This window comes from Stegostoma tigrinum, chromosome 2, assembly GCF_030684315.1.
Source record: "Stegostoma tigrinum isolate sSteTig4 chromosome 2, sSteTig4.hap1, whole genome shotgun sequence".
Taxonomy (NCBI): Eukaryota; Metazoa; Chordata; class Chondrichthyes; order Orectolobiformes; family Stegostomatidae; genus Stegostoma; species Stegostoma tigrinum.
This window is the reverse complement of record NC_081355.1, coordinates 26856098-26872648: the sequence shown is the minus strand read 5'-3', so window position 1 is coordinate 26872648 and position 16551 is coordinate 26856098. Positions and strand designations below refer to the sequence as shown.

At 41.8% G+C, this 16551-nt stretch overlaps 1 protein-coding gene across 5 annotated transcripts in view; it reads left to right on the top strand.

Moving 5' to 3' along the window:
* The window catches only part of LOC125461786 (acidic amino acid decarboxylase GADL1-like), a 188843-nt gene that overhangs the window by 165963 nt on the left and 6329 nt on the right, over positions 1-16551 (top strand). For all 5 annotated transcript variants that reach the window (XM_059652961.1, XM_048550996.2, XM_048551006.2 and 2 more), the window contains one exon: positions 1096-1185. In XM_059652961.1, coding sequence (XP_059508944.1) covers positions 1096-1185 — 90 coding nt within the window. The remainder of the gene's footprint in view (positions 1-1095; positions 1186-16551) is intronic.

Genomic DNA, 16551 nt, shown 5'->3' with positions numbered 1-16551 from the left:
CAGAAATGAGATACATAAAGATAGAATCAATGATTTCTGGTTGTAAGCCTACAATAGAAATAGATCATTCAGCCCACACAGTCCTTGCCTGCATTTATGTGTTATTCTAGCCTCCTTTCATGCTTTCTCATAGTGGTTATTAATTATGCCACACTGCACCAGGACCTGAGTTTGATTCCACCCTCGGGCAACTGTCCGTGTGAAGTTTGCACATTCTCCCCCTGTCTGCATGGGTTTCCTCCCACAGTCTAAAGATGTACAGGTTAGGTGGATTGGCCATGGGAAATTCAGGGTTATAGGGAAAGGGCGGGATGGTGGGTCTGAGTAGGGTGCTCTTCAGAGGGTCAGTGTGGACTCAAAGGGGTGAATGGTCTGCTTCCACAATGTAGGGATTCTATATGCACAAACTTCCCTTGTCTCTTTGTTCATGTGCTTACTCAGTATAGCTGTAGTTAAAGAGAAGCTAATTTTCTCAACTGCCGCTTTTGTCAATACTTCAGAAACTAGGACATAGATGTGATCAACATTGGGAAACGGTCAAATGGGGGTATTAAAAGAACATAGAACGTAGAACAGTACAGCACAGCACAGCACAGTACAGTACAGGCCCTTCAGCCCACGATGTTGTGCCGACCTATTATCCTACTAAATTACGTTAAAGAAAATCGTGTTTTCATTTCAATATTTTTTGTTTATTAGTCACCAAAAAATTAGTTAGGAATAAAAGCTGACTTTCTGGAATAGGAATATCCACCAAAATCTCTAGGAATATGCCCAAACAAAATACCAACACAAGATTAAATGTCTGTAATACAGGATGCCCCATTTTCCTTCCACTGACTGTATAATGGGCAGTGAACCCAATCTTGTCCATTTTGTACTGTTGTCGACCAAAGTTAAAGCAGCCTCTGAAAAGGCCAAAGAAATATCTTTACCCCTTCAACTATTGCAGAAATGCACCTTACTCTGAAATTTCAAAGCTGAATGCCTTTCTTTCAAGAAGGTTCTGAAACCAGAAGTATTATGTGCCCAATTATGACTGGATTTATTGTGACATGAAATAATAATTCTGTACACACCTTCTTGTATTCCTAGCCGGAGTACACAAATGTCTGCTTTTGGTACATACCACCCAGCCTTAGGGATGTGCCCGAAGATCAGGATTTCTGGAAGAAGCTTCACATGGTGAGTACCTATGTACTGAAAGGTGTCTGTAGTACTTAGTGATACTTAAAGCTGATTTTATATATTTTCAAACATATCATCTGAGGTTGCAACACCACTTGAGACTGAATGGTTAAGGAGCTGGTGCTATGAGTGTAATTGATTAGCAGAGCTGATGTTTGGTTCGCTTGGACAAAGAGCAATATGTATTTTAAATCAGATAAGAACCTGATGAATTGACTGCATGTACCATTGTCACAGTGTGATGATAATTGAGAATGTAACTTTCAGTAAAGGGCTGCGTCTTTCCATAGGGAGAATCAGGATAATATACTGGGGCAAGTTTGACATTTGGTCATTGTGTGAATCAGATTAGCTTCCTGCTATACCTGGTTTTGTTTTTCAATTCAATTAATGTGGATGGGAGTCATTGAGGTGTACAGCATAGAAACAGACCCTTCGGTTCAACTCATCCATGCCAACCAGATATTCTAAATGAGTCTAGTCCCATATGCCAGCATTTGGCCCATATCCCGCTTCAACCTTCTCATTCATATACCCATCCTGATGCTTTTTTAAAAGTGAAAATTCAAGATATATGATGTGTACTGAGCCAATATAACCTGCTTTACACAATCACTCAAAATCAGAAGTACCTGTATTCTTTTGAGTGCTTTCTATGATTGATTGATTGTTTGTTTTTCCTCTAATGGGAGTTTAACTACTCAGATGTTCCCAATTTGTTGTCTACTCCCATCACTGTAGCCAGTAGTGATCAAAGATGAAAGCAGCTATACTTGGGTTAATGTTAGCATGCCCCACCTTCCAGGATTGCACTCCAGCCTCGAGGTTATGAGCAATTCTGGTGAAAAAAAATCATAAAATTGTATTACTTTTGTTGTTAATCTTTTGGAACACTTGCTTCTTGAACTATTTGAGACAGTGGAGGGAAAGGTCTGACTGACTGGGTGGAATGGTTGGAGATAGGTTGCCATTAATATAGCCTCCAGCCAGAGCTGATGGTGAGATAAGATGCTGAGTTGGCTACAGCTGCCAATGTAATCAATAAAACAGCATGATGCAGCCAGCCAGCTGGAATTTAACCAGCCTTCCAGTGATGGGCACATGGGTGACCATGCAATGGCATGTGAAGATGGTAGTTGGTGGGCTGGGTAGACAGAGCAGTGGTGTGGAGAGAGAATGGGATGGACTGCTCATCACCTACCTGCCACCATATTAGCAGCATGGAGGATTGATGGTTTTCTGATCCAGAGGCTAATTGAGTCACTGAAGAATATCTTCCCACTTCAGCTGGCATTTTACTAGTGGAGAATAGGTTTTCTGCTCTGCATGGCACCTGCCTGCTACACCCTTAAGGCCTACAGGTAGGCGCAGACTGGGCACTCTCCTAATCTGGTATTCTCTGCAGAGATAATAGGAACTGCAGATGCTGGAGAATCCGAGATAAGAAAGTGTAGAGCTGGATGAACACAGCAGGCCAAGCTCTGTCTGCAGATGGTTCTGTTGGCAGCAATGACTGTGATTCCTGGACTGGAAGGATTGATGCATGAAGAGAGACTGGATGGGTTAGGACTATATTTACTGGAGTTCAGAATAATGAGGGGGGAATCTCATAGAATCCCTACAGTGTGGAAACAGGCCCTTCAGCCCAACAAGTCCATGCCGACCCTCAGGCCATCCTACCCACCTAATCTACACATCCCTGAACATAATGGACAATTTAGCATGGCCAATCCACTTAGCCTCCACATCTTTGGACTGTGAGCGGAAACCAGAGCACCTGGAGGAAATCCACGCACATGTGGGGAGAATGTGCAAACTCCACGCAGACAGTCGCCCGAGAGTGGAATCAAACCCACGTCCCTGGCACTGTGACGCAACAGTGCTAACCACTGAGCCACCGTGCTGTTCTCTTGGAAACCCAGAAAATTCTAACATGACTAGTCAGGAAGAATGTTCCTGATGATGGAGTGAGTTCAGAACCAGGGGTGACAGTCTAAGAATACTTAGATTGAGAGCAGGAGAAACATTTTCACTAAGCTATGGCCTAGTGGGAAATACTCTGCCACAGAAAATGGGAAAAGCCAAAACATTGAATGCTTTCAAGAAGGATTTAGACATAATTCTTAGGGCTAAAGGGCTCAAAGAAAGTAGGAACAGAGTACCAAGTTGGATGATCAGATTTGATCATGTTGAATGATGGAGCAGGCTCAAAGGGCTGAATGGCCTATTGCTTCTCCTATTTTCAATGTTTCTATTCCTATGCAGCTGCTTCACCCCTTCCCCCATGAACAGTCATTCTCCAACTGGCACCCCGTTTCCAATGGCTGCCTGACCTGCCTGGTCACACCAGACCCCAATCTCCGTGTGGTGAAGATGTGGTCCATTGCTGCATCTTCTCAGCTGGGTGCAGGTCCAGCATTGGCCTGTAGTGACAGAGCTAGGACTGCTCAGCTACTGGACCTTAATTGACTGGCAGCTTTTGGAGGTGAGCCCTTCCATTAGAGGGGCATCAGCTAGTTGCTGGATGGGACAGCAATGTACACAAAGGTGTCATAAATGGCTGAGGTGGTTTAACTCACTTCCCCACCCTGCTGACTTTCTATCTGGTGGCGCGAGGCTCAAGTTGCCTTGAAAAAAATTCAAGGCCTGATGTGCACATCCTATGTGGCAGGATTTGTCACTGTCTGTGTCACATGAGCTATTACCCTCACTTTCGTGGATAAAGAAAATTGAGTTAGGGTCCAAGTTGCGAATAAATATATGTAAATGATAAAAACTGTGGACCATGTCGGTACAGAGAGATCTAGGTATCCTGGTGCACGAACCACATGAAGTCAAGCACATTCACCAAGTGATTAGGAAGGCAAATGAAATATTATAGTTTATTGCAAGGAGAATGGAATATTAAATATACAAGTTGGAAAGCTTTCCTGCAGTTGCCTTGGGTATTGTTGAGACCACATTTGGAGTTGTGTACTGTTTTGGCCTCTTTATTTAGAAAACAAAATGCAGAAGTTTGAGAAGCAATTTGGAGAAAGTTCACTCTACATATTCCTGGAATGAAGGGATTACTTTATGAAAAAAGAGTGAACAGTTTGGGAGCCTTTTTCCTTTAAAATTTAGAAGAAAGTGTGACCTCCTTGAAACATATAAGATCTTGAAGGGACTGGATGACATGCAAATCAGGATGATGTTTCTTCTTGTTGAGGATATTAAAATTAGTTGAAATAATTTAAGATTAAGCTGTTTACATTTCATCAGGAGAAATGTTTTACCTGACCAGTTAGTGTGGAACTGCCTTCCCAAGAGGATGGGGAGGCTGGGTCTTTAAAGTTATTCAAGGCTTTGTTAAGATAAGGGAGTCGAGGGTTATGGGATGCAGACAGGAAAGATTTGACACCATCACCAACTTAGCCATGATCTTATAGAAAAGTGGTGTAGCTTGATGGGCCAAATAGCCCACACTTGCTCCTCAGTAGAACACTAGAACATAGAAAAGTACAGCACAGTACAGGCCCTTCGGCCCACGATGTTGTGCCGTGGAATAATCCTAATCCAAAAATAAAATAACCTAACCTACATTCCCCTCAATTCACTGCTGTCCATGTGCATGTCCAGCAGTCGCTTAAATGTCACTAATGACTCCGCTTCCACGACTACCACTGGCAAACTATTCCATGCGCTCACAACTCTCTGGGTGAAGAACCTCCCTCTGACGTCTCCTCTATACCTTCCTCCTATCACCTTAAAACTATGAGCCCTCGTGGCAGTCAATCCTGCCCTGGGGAAAAGACTCTGGCTATTGACTCTATCCATGCCTCTCATTACCTTGTACACCTCGATCAGGTCACCTCTCTTCCTCCTTCTCTCCAGAGAGAAAAGTCCGAGCTCAGTCAACCTCACCTCATAAGACAAGCCCTCCAGTTCAGGCAGCATCCTGGTAAACTTCCTTTGCACCCTCTCCAAAGCCTCCACATCTTTCCTATAATAGGGCGACCAGAACTGGACACAATATTCCAAGTGTGGTCTCACCAGGGTTTTGTAGAGCTGCAGCATAACCTCGCAGCTCTTAAACTCGATCCCCCTGTTAATGAAAGCCAAAGCACCATATGCTTTCTTAACAACCTTATCCACCTGGGTGGCAAATTTGAGGGAGCTATGCACTTGAACACCAAGATCCCGCTGTTCCTCCACACTGCTGAGAATCCTGCCGTTAATCCTATATTCAACATTTAAGTTCGACCTTCCAAAATGCATCACCTCGTATTTATCCAGGTTGAACTCCATCAGCCATTTCTCAGCCCAGCTTTGCATACTGTCAATGTCTCGCTGAAGCCTGCAATAGCCCTCGATACTATCAACGGCACCTCCAACCTTTGTGTCGTCAGCAAACATATTAACCCACCCCCAACCTCCTCATCCAAGTCATTTATAAAAACCTACAAAGAGCAGAGGCCCAAGAACAGAGCCCTGCGGGACATCACTCAGCACTGACCTCCAGGCAGAATACTTACCATCTACAACCACTCTCTGCCTCCTGTCAGCCAACCAATTCTGAATCCAGACGGCCAAATCACCCTGTATCCTATACCTCCTGACTTTATGAATGAGTCTGCCGTGGGGAACCTTATCAAATGCCTTGCTGAAGTCCATGTACACCACATCCACTGTTCGACCCTCGTCAACCTGTCTCGAGACCTCCTCAAAGAACTCAATAAGATTTGTGAGGCATGACCTGCCCTTCACAAAGCCATGCCGGCTCCCTTTAATCACGCTATGTTTTTCCAAATAGTCATAAATTCTATCCCTCAGAATTCCTTCCAAAACCTTGCTGACCACAGACATAAGACTGACTGGTCTGAAATTTCCAGGGATTTCCCTATTCCCTTTCTTGACAAGAGGAACAACAATTGCCTCCCTCCAATCTTCCGGTACGACTCCCGTGGAGAGTGAGGAAGCAAAGATCTTCGCCAGCGGCTTAGTAACCTCCTTTCTCGCTTCCCGGAGCAACCAAGGATAAATCTGGATAATAAAATGTGAGGCTGGATGAACACAGCAGGCCCAGCAGCATCTCATGAGCACAAAAGCTGACGTTTCGGGCCTAGACCCTTCATCCGATGACCCTTCATCAGATGAAGGGTCTAGGCCCAAAACGTCAGCTTTTGTGCTCCTGAGATGCTTGCTGGGCCTGCTGTGTTCATCCAGCCTCACATTTTATTATCTTGGATTCTCCAGCATCTGCAGTTCCCATTATCGAGGATAAATCTGGTCTGGCCCTGGGGACTTATTAATTTTAATGTTCGCTAAAATTTCCAGCACATCAACTTCCTCAATCTCGATCAGTTCAAGCCTGTTTTCCTGCTCCTGAAAGTTCTCATTCACAACAAGGTCCCTTTCCTTAGTGAAGACCAAAGCAAAAAACTCATTTAGGGCTTCCCCTATCTGCTCAGACACCACGCACAAGTTCCCTACGCTATCCCTGATCAGCCCTACCTTCTCCCTGATCATTCTCTTATTCCTCACAGATGAGTAAAATGCCTTCAGGTTCTCCCTAATCCTTCCTGCCAAGCCTTTCTCGTGCCCCCTTCTGGCCTGTCTTCCTAAGTGTCCTAGATAAAATAAATTGAGGCCAGGAAATCCATAGTTCTATTACATTTATAAAGACATGCAGAACTTATAACAAATTCAGTGCTAGGCTTGCTGTGACCTTTACTGCAAGTCTGTTTTAGCGCATGTTGATCTCCCCAGCCTTTTAGCACTTTGCATTTTTATAGATTAGACCCTGGAGAATGACCAATGATCTTTAAATGTCATTTTCAATTTACTTTTCCTCCTGTCATATATTTGAACTAGACCTGATGTCAAGTCCACCTCAACTGATAGAATTAGATCTGCTGGTAGCCATCAGCTTTTGGATCCTCTGATGCTAATATTACTGTAGATGCAGGTTATCGTGACGCACAGTGGTGTCGCTTGATGGAGTACTGTATGTTTGCCTTCAGCTGCACTCCACTAATTGAATTTATGGCACGGTAACTAATGGATTTTTTTAACCAGGTTCAGCAAACCCATATTTAATAAATAGAACTGATGAACTACAGCAAATGAATTGTTCTCCTTTTGTGTTCCTCTGGTTCTCTCATTAACTGCAGAGTAAATGTGTCTTTCCATGATTTACGTGTCATTTTCAGTGTTTACTTCCATCGCTCATTGGCTGTTAACTAACTTTACTTCTGGCTGTCGCTGAAAAGTCCTCTCCTTCTGAAGCATTCAGTTTACCTTGGGTCATTTGGTCACACTTTTGCCAGATTTAGAAGTTTAGGGGCTTAAGGCAGACTCTGACCAAAATGCCCCTTTGGCACAAAATGACCGGTAGTTAGACAACTTGCTATGAAACATTGGCAGTGAGCTGCCAAGCCAAGTGCGAGCCTGCCCACAGCCATAAAGTGCAGCACGCACGCAATTATAGCCCATTGCTGAGAAAAAGTAAATCAATCCTCCTGCGATGGTGGCTTAAGGAAACACAAACAGAAATTGGGAGGCTGATAGGAAGATTGAGAACATCTCAGAATATTTAATAGGATTGGAGAACTTCTCTTATATGTCCTCAGTCACCTTTTTTTTAGCTTTCAGTAGGTTTACAGATGTATAATGAAGATAGCTGCTGTCTTCACCTTCTAAATGAAGATCATATTGATCATCTGGTGCAATCCTGTTTTATGACAGGCAAACCTACACCAGCAGATGGTGCTAATTGACCTCCTTTGGCGCAAAATTGAATGATATTGCCATGCGTAGCTCTTCAGCTTTTCAACAAATGTTTTTGCTAAATTTTGTTGAGACAGAGAGGGCGAGGCAAAAAAAGCCATGATTGTAACATTTGTCACAGCAATGTCAAGCAAGGGAGATGCAGTAACGCTTTTTAAATTTTTGTGTTCCGTAACTACATTACAATTTCTATTACCTACATCTGAAAGCACACCGATTCCATTATTCCACCACCCTATACTCTAACCTATACTGGCACCCAAGTTAGCAGTTTCTGAATTCGAAACTTCTCTTCCTTGGTTTCAGTTCCCTCCTTGGTCTTGCTCCTACCTTTCTCTGCAAACTCCCCCAGTTCCGCAAACCTCCAAGATATTTATTTACACAAGTCTAGGATGGCTCTTCAATGCTTCCCTGACTTTTATCACACTGCTATGAGCTGCTTTCACAGGTGGCTAGGGCTAAGATCTAGAATTACCTTCCCATACCCCTCCATCTTCATATCCCTCTCTACTGCATTTAGACACTCCTTGAAACCTACCTAAATGACCAAGCTATTGATCATCTCCCCACAGATGTGGCTCAGTCTCACATTTTACCTAGAACAGAATCCCTACAGTGTGGAAACGGGCTATTTAGCCCATTGACTCCACATCAACCATCCGAAGAGCATCCCTTCCAGACCCACACCCCTACCCTATCCCTGTAACCTTGCATTTCCCAAGGCTAATCCACCTAGCCTGCACACCATATGTAATTTAGCATGGATAGTCCACCTAATCTGCACATTTCCTGTGGGAGGAAACCAGAGTGCTCGGAGAAAACCCACACTGACGCAGGGAGAATGTGCAAACTCCACACCCTTGACCAAGGGTGGAATCAAGCACTGGTGCTGTGAGGCAGCAGTGCTAACCACTGAGCCACCATGCTGCCCTACTTGATAATATTCTTGTGAAGTGCCTTAGGACTCTCTCTTATGTTGAGGGTGCTGTATAAATGCAAGTTAAATGTTAATGTACGCTGCATTGTTATGTTAAAATATTTGCCAAACACTTTGTGAGTCAGGACACTGCTCCTTTTTAAATTGGAAAAAATATTGATTAGTGGTAATTCATAAATAAATGACTTTAACAATGATTTTTGGAAGAATCAGAGTGGGTCAAGAGTTAGTAGATAGTTGGTTGAATTCAATCAAACATTTTCTTGTAATCCTATATTGCAACGATGACTTTAATGTAAAGAGTAATTTGAGCTGTGAAGTGTGTTGGAAGTGATGAGGAACATAAAAGCAAACTGTAAGAGCTTTTGTAAGCTTGTTAAAAAGATGATTCGCACAGAAAATGCAGGCCCCTTACAGTATGAAACTGGCGAATTGGTAATAGAGAACTATGACTGTATAACAAGGAAATAACACAGCAATTAAACAATTACTTTACTTCTGTAATCACAAAAGAAGACACAAATAATTTTCCAGATATGCTAGGGAAGCAAGGATCTGTTAAGAAGGAGGAATTGAAGGAAATATTATTAGTAAAAAGAGTGCCAAAGAAATTAATGGAGCTGAAAACTGATCCACAGCTTAGTGCACTAAAAGAGCTGGCTGTGGAAATAGTAGACGTGTGGTTCTCATCTTTCAAAATTCAGTAGATTCTCAAGTAGATCTGAAGACGACAAATGTAACACCACTACTTTAAAAAAAAAGTGGGAAGGTAGTAACAGGGAATTACAGACTGATAAACCTAACAGCGGTAGTAGTAAAATGCTGGAGGCTATTATAAAGGATGTGATAACAGAGACATGTTGTGTAATGCCATTGGTATTTTCTAAGTCAACATGGATATATGAAACGGAAATCATGATTGACAAACATTCTGGAGTTTGAGCATTTAACTAGTTGAACAGATTGCAGAAAACCAGTGGGTGTAGTGCATTTGAATTTCCAGAAAGTTTTTTTTTAATTCCAAATAGGAGATTAGTGAACAGTTTAAAAAAATGGAGTTAGTACATTTGCAAGAATTGAGAATTGGAAACAGCAGGAATAAATGATTTGTTTTTGGAGTGAATGTGTTTATGATGGGGCATGCTGAATAAGTGTTTGGTCCCCCAGTATTCGCAATAAAAATCAATGATTTACATGAGGGAATCAAATGTAATGTTTGCAGATGATACAAAACCAAATGGGGTTGTGAGTAGTGAAAAGGATGTAAAAAGGCTTCAGGACAATTTAAACAAGTTGAGTAGGTGGGCATGGCAGATGTAGTATGAACCTGATAAGCATGACAGTGTCCACTAAGGAAGGCAAACCAGATTGGCAGAGCGTTATTTAAATGTGATAGATTAGGAAATATTGATGTACAAAGGGACTTGGGTTTTCTTGAACACTGGTTGCTGAAAGTAAGCATGCAGGTGCAGCAAGCAGTCAGGAAGACAAATGATATGTTGGCTGCCATTGCGAGAGGGTTTGAGCAAGGAGGTAGAAAATCTTGCTGCAGCTTTACAGGGCGTTGGTGAGACCATACCTTAGGTTTTGCATGCTGTTTTGGTATCCTTATCTGACATATACTTTCCATAGAGAGTGGTTTGGAGGTTCACGAGATTGATTCTTGGGCTCGCAGGTTTGTTGTCTGAGGAAAGATTTGGTCAACTGGGCCAATATTCATTGGAGTTCAGAAGAATGAGAGGGGATCTCATTGAACCATAGAAAATTATGTATAGATTCAGGGATGATGTTTCCCCTGGCAAAGGTGTCCAAAACTCAGGAAACGTGATATGCCATTTTGAAATGAGTTGAGAAGAAATTTCTTTACCCAGAGGGTGGTGAACCGGTAGAATACTCTATATAGCTGCAGAGGTCAAGTCACTGAATATATTTGAGAGAGATAGATTACTAGTGGCTAAAGATGACAAGCGAACACATGGCATTGAGATAGAGGATCAGCTGTGATCATGTGGAACGGTAGAGTGGGCTCAATGGGCCAAAGACCCTACTGCTGCTCCTATTATCTGATCCTATTATCAGGTACATCCTGAGCTAGTTTTGGAGCTAAATAAATGGATTACCATAGGAACTGCTGATGCTGGAGAATCTGAGACAACAAGATGTAGAGCTGGCTGAACACAGCAGGCCAAGCAATGTCACAGGGTGGCATGGTGGCTCAGTGGTTAGCACTGCTGCCTCACAGTGCCAGGGACCTGGGTTCGATTCCAGCCTCGGGCAGTTGTCTGTGTGGAATTTGCACATTCTCCCCGTGTCTGCATGGGTTTCCTCCCACAGTCCAAAGATGTTCAGGCTAGGTGGATTGGCCATGCTAAATTGGCTGTAGTGTTCAGGGGCGTGTGGATTATAGGGGGAAGAGTCTGGGTGGGATGCTCCAAGGGTTGGTGTGGACTTGTTGGGCCAAAGGGCTTGTTTCCACACTATAGGGAATCTAATCTAATTTAATCAGTGGAGCAGGAAAGCTGACATTTTGGGTTTAGACATGGCAGTTAATTAGTTCTTTTGCCATTAACTTGGGAAAGTGTAGGAAACTTAGACTTGTGTTTACTGTGCATCCATTCTAGACCTCCTGTCACAAAGTTGATTGGGTAGAATTGGGCAAATGTGGGAAGGGGGAGGGGTTAAACAAATCCTCTGAGAAAGCAAACTCATGCTTTACAATGATTTCCCAAAGTGCTTTTCATCTGTTCCACTGAAATAGGCAAGTGCCAATTTGAGTTAATAACAGTCTTTTCTCATAAAGCTTAATAAGGATTTAGCAATAAAAAAAGGTTACTGAAGGTTCAATGTCCAGTAATTAACTTGAATTTTACAACCCCATACTTAGGACTTGAAAGGCATTTTATATCCTCAGGAATGTGGTGTTTAAGTAAGAGTCAGCAGCAGGACACGGTAAAATATATTTGTGTTAACAAAGTGTGAAGCTGGATGAACACAGCAGGTCAAGCAGCATCTCAGGAGCACAAAAGCTGACGTTTCGGGCCTAGACCCTTCATCAGAGGTGTGTACCCAGTTGCAGGTAGTGTACTGTACTTGCCACATGTATGTATATCTGTAACAGCACACACGAGAAACAGGATTGCACCCTTGGGCGACTGTCTGCGTGGAATTTGCTTATTCTCCCCATGTCTGCCTGGCTTACCTCTGGTTTCCTTGCACAGTCTAAAGATGTGTACGTCTGGGCGGGATGCTTTTTGAGAAGTTGGTGTAGACTTGATGGGCTGAATGGCCAGCTTCCACACTGTTAGGGATTCTATGATTCTGTCATTCTATTGCGAAAAAAATAATTAGGCCTGCAGATATTTTACATCTTTTCTGTCCCTGTAATGAAGAGCATGCCTCTTTTAGAGTTTGAGAGAAAAGACTTAATTTTGGGGGCTGCTTTAAAGTGCATTATTTAAAATGGCAGCAGATTTTGCAGTAAATGCTGATAAATATGAAGAGTCTCTAATTAACAACTGAAAATATAACATTTACTTGAAAAGGCAATTGTTTATTTCTTAACTTTTTTTGAAAATTATCCAGATAGTTAATAGAGTGTGTTCTCAATGGTGTTTCCTGGCCAGAAATAAAGAAATTGTGTTATATGCCACCTTTTATAATCTCAGGACAAATCGTACAGCCAATGGAATACTTTTGAAGCTTTGCTACTATTATAAAATAAGAACTAGGAAGTTGGTTCGTGCCTAGTAAAAAATTATGTTTTGTTAAGTGAATAATTTATTTTTAGGAATTTACAGGCTGGCACTGCTGCCCAGTTCAATTCCAGCTTTGGGTGACTGTCTGTGTAGTTTGCACATTCTTCCTTTGTCTGTGTGGGTTTTCCTCCGGGTGCTCCGGTTTCCTCCCACAGTCCAAAGATGTTCTGATTAAGTAGATTAGCCATGTTAAATTGCCTGTTGTTTCCAGGGATTTGCAGGCAAGGTGGATTAGCCGTAGGAACTGCAGGGTAAAATGGATAGGATAGGGGTGTGGGTCTGGGTGGGATCACTGTGGGCTCAGTGGGCTGAATGGCCTGCCTCCTTACTGTAGGGATTCTATGAATAAAGCTAGGCTATTTAGCTCCTTAAATATATGGTAATATTCAGTGTGTTCATGGCTGAATTTGGCTAATTCTATGTGTCCCATATCCTTTAATGTTTGTTCTTTGAAGGATAAATATTGACAAAGAGTTCAGAAAAATTTCTCCTTTTTAACTTCCTTCACTTAACACCATAGCTTCACCTCAGCGGGTTGATGGTCCCTTTGTTTCATCTAAAACCAGCAGTTCTAGTAGTGTAGCTCTCACCCTGAATACTCAACACTTCAAATTCGGAGGTGCAAATACTCTCAGCTGCACCAAAACTAAAACTGCTTTTATGTATGTATATAGTTAACTCGTGAGAAGGAATCCTGAGATATGGTGCAGTGCCACTTTTCAAAGAAGCTTGACTTTTTCTGTCAGGTAGAAATCCTGAGGTGTATTTGGCCAACAGGAAGAATGCCCTTTATTACTGGGTTAAAATCCTAGAATTCAACGCCCCCCACGCAGCATCAGTGGAGTACCAAATGCACTGCAACAGTTTAAAGAAGGTAGCTCACCATCATCTTCTCAAGGCAAGTAGGGATAAAGGCTGAATGCTGGCCCAGCCAGAGACTCCCACAGTGTGAATAAAGGAGAAGCAGATTGACCACTAATTAGCCCCATTGCTTATCCATTGTTCATTCAGTTTCTTTCCCTATCCGCAAATATCGTAAATGAAGGGGATGTGCTGTCAGTCCCATCATTCAGGAAGTCCCAGGAGCTGCAATGATTGTCATCAATTCTTATTTCCAACAAATTACAGCACCAAACTCAGAATTTAATTACAAAAGACACCCTCAGCAAATTCTGAGCCAACTTTTATTACCTCCTTCTGTTAGTATTTAAAAGCAAATGCATTTATATATCAGCAATGTGTACATTGTATGTACTTTCAAACTTCAAAGACTGACCAAACAAAATACTGCTCAGCAGCAGGAAAACAGCCACAGTTTTTCATTTTAAAAAAAGCGCCAAGGAAGTGCAGATGTTGGAAATCAGAAATAAAAACAGAAATTGCTGGAGAAATTCAGCAGGTTTGGCATCATCTCAGGAGAGAAACCAGAGATAACATTTTGGATCCAGAGATCTCTCTTCAATATTGATTCTACAGGGGCCTCCAGAATGTCCACCACCTTCCTCAACTGAGGATTCCCCACAACTTTGGTTGACAGGGCCTTTAGTTACGTCCAACTCATCTCCTGCACTTTGGCCCTCAAGCTGTTCTCTTCTCTCCGACAATGGCAATAGGATCCCCTAGTCCAGCACAGTTATTCATCAAGTTTATAGTGTCTGACAGATCTATGATACATGCAGATACTTGCATACATATGATAACCGGCACATAGCGCAAACCTTAGCACGTTATTTAGTTGTGGGAACTGTTCCATTCTCCCTTGAGGTTGTTGGCATAGAAACAGCAGAGACATCAGCAGTGCAGATTTTAGCAACTCTCACTTGTATCCAAATTTCTTCACGTGAATGGAATCTGACTTTATTCCACAGAATGTTACACAGCATTCTTAGTTGGTGAACTGTTTTTTTTAAAATGTCTGTTTATTGATATTCATTGTGTACATCTGTTTCAAGGCTTTAAATCAGAAATAACCTTAACTTCCATTTGACAGTTTTATGTTGGTACTATTCACTTCTGGTGGGTCCCCATTATAAGTAATAAGTAACCTCTAGCTATATTATTTGTCATGTAGATTGGAACCTGTTATTAAGACTTAGTATTAGACTTTGCAGACTCTTAATTTGATAGGCCTCAGGCTTTCTCGTGTTTAATCCCAGTACTCTGAATTACTGTCTGCTTCTGTGGAGCTGTGATAGGCCTAGATATTGAGAAATTCATCCATTAACTCTTGACAACATGATTGGCATATAATATTCTTGATGGTCAGGGAAGTTGAGTTAGTTGATACCTGATACACCTGACCCCGGATGTGGGCCCTGATTTTCAATCCTGGGTTGGGTGTGAAGGGTTGGGAGAAATCCCGCCTCCACAAATTTGACCTTTTATGAAAGCTGTGTACATTTCCAACTTTCAGTCGCATGCATGGCAGGATGAATTGTAAGTTGAGCAGGGCAACATTGAAACTACTTAAGAGGGTGCCGTGTGCCTACCGTGGGGCTCCAGTACTGTGTTCAAACTTTAAAACCTCTGATTTATGATTGTACATTTTGACTCTTGCTGAGACATTTTGCCAGGATCTTTCTTTCTTTTTCTACATATTCTAGGACCATATCTGCAGGGGTATCTCACCACCTAAAGCGATTCCCATGGGCTATCCAAAAGAAATGCTCTGAGAACAGGTTTACCCTAATCTCCATATCCCTGTTTCCAGAAACCAGGGCTTCCAAGATCAGATTTGAGTAAAAGCAATTGATCGTTTAAATAGCATGCTGCCTCCAAGAGCCATGTGTACACAAACTATGGACTGTGCCTATGAAAATCAGCGCCAGATCTGGGGCATGGATCTTGCAATTGCTAATGTCTTTTGGCAATTTTGCCAAGGCAGAGATGCTGTTCATTGTGGCGACAACTGGAGCTTCAGTCTCAAAAAGAGAAAATCATGGCTCAAGTTAATTCTGAGAGACATCGTATTTGGGTTAAAAATAAACATAATTTACTGCTATTTAACATACACCTTAACAGAGTCCTATTTACTGGCAAAACATAAATATTATAAAGTCTGTTGGTACACATCAGACCAATACTCGTTTATTAAAACTCAAACTGACCCAGTTTTGAGGAGTCATATTTAAATTTTGTTTTAAGTGAAGAATCCTGGAAGAATTTCTAAACAGAAAAATAAACATTTGTTTCACTGATTTTGTTACCTGACAGCTAAGATATCTTGACCTTAAGGGTAAAGTCCACGAAGCAATTATAGCACCTGCTATTATTATTTAACTCTTTGGGATATTGTAACATTGGTAACTCAAATCAGCCCAGATATGACATTAATACGGTACCAGTGGTGGATGTTATTGCAAGCTTCCGAACATATTCTGGAACTAGTCTAATTCTAGGCTTCATGTTGTATCCTTGTGGAAATCTCAATTTTTGACAGGACTTTAAAAAGCAGTGTGTTAAGACAGTCAAATGCAACATGCGGTGTGTTGACAATACAGTGTCACCTTTTACATGATAAAAGGACCAATTAGTAATTATGCTGAAGTAGTCCAGGGTATTTTATACATGGTGAGTATTTAGTCAGTTTATGAGCTATGCATTGGGAATTCCAAGTTAACTTGGAATGTTGCACATTTGCAGTTTTAAAATATCAGGAATGGATAAAAGTGCAATGCAAATCACTGGAAATGTTTAAGCATATTAAGTTTACTATTACCAAAGCAGTACACTATAAATGGAGAATCCTGCAATTCACTTTCAATCTTGCTTTGTACCATTTCTGTTATAATTCCATTGCACAGTGTTTGCTCAATAATTTCCGTGTACAGCAAATCAAATCCCACCCATGTGCTCTGTTCCAGATGGCCACACTACACACAGTTAATTAGATTCCATCCATTT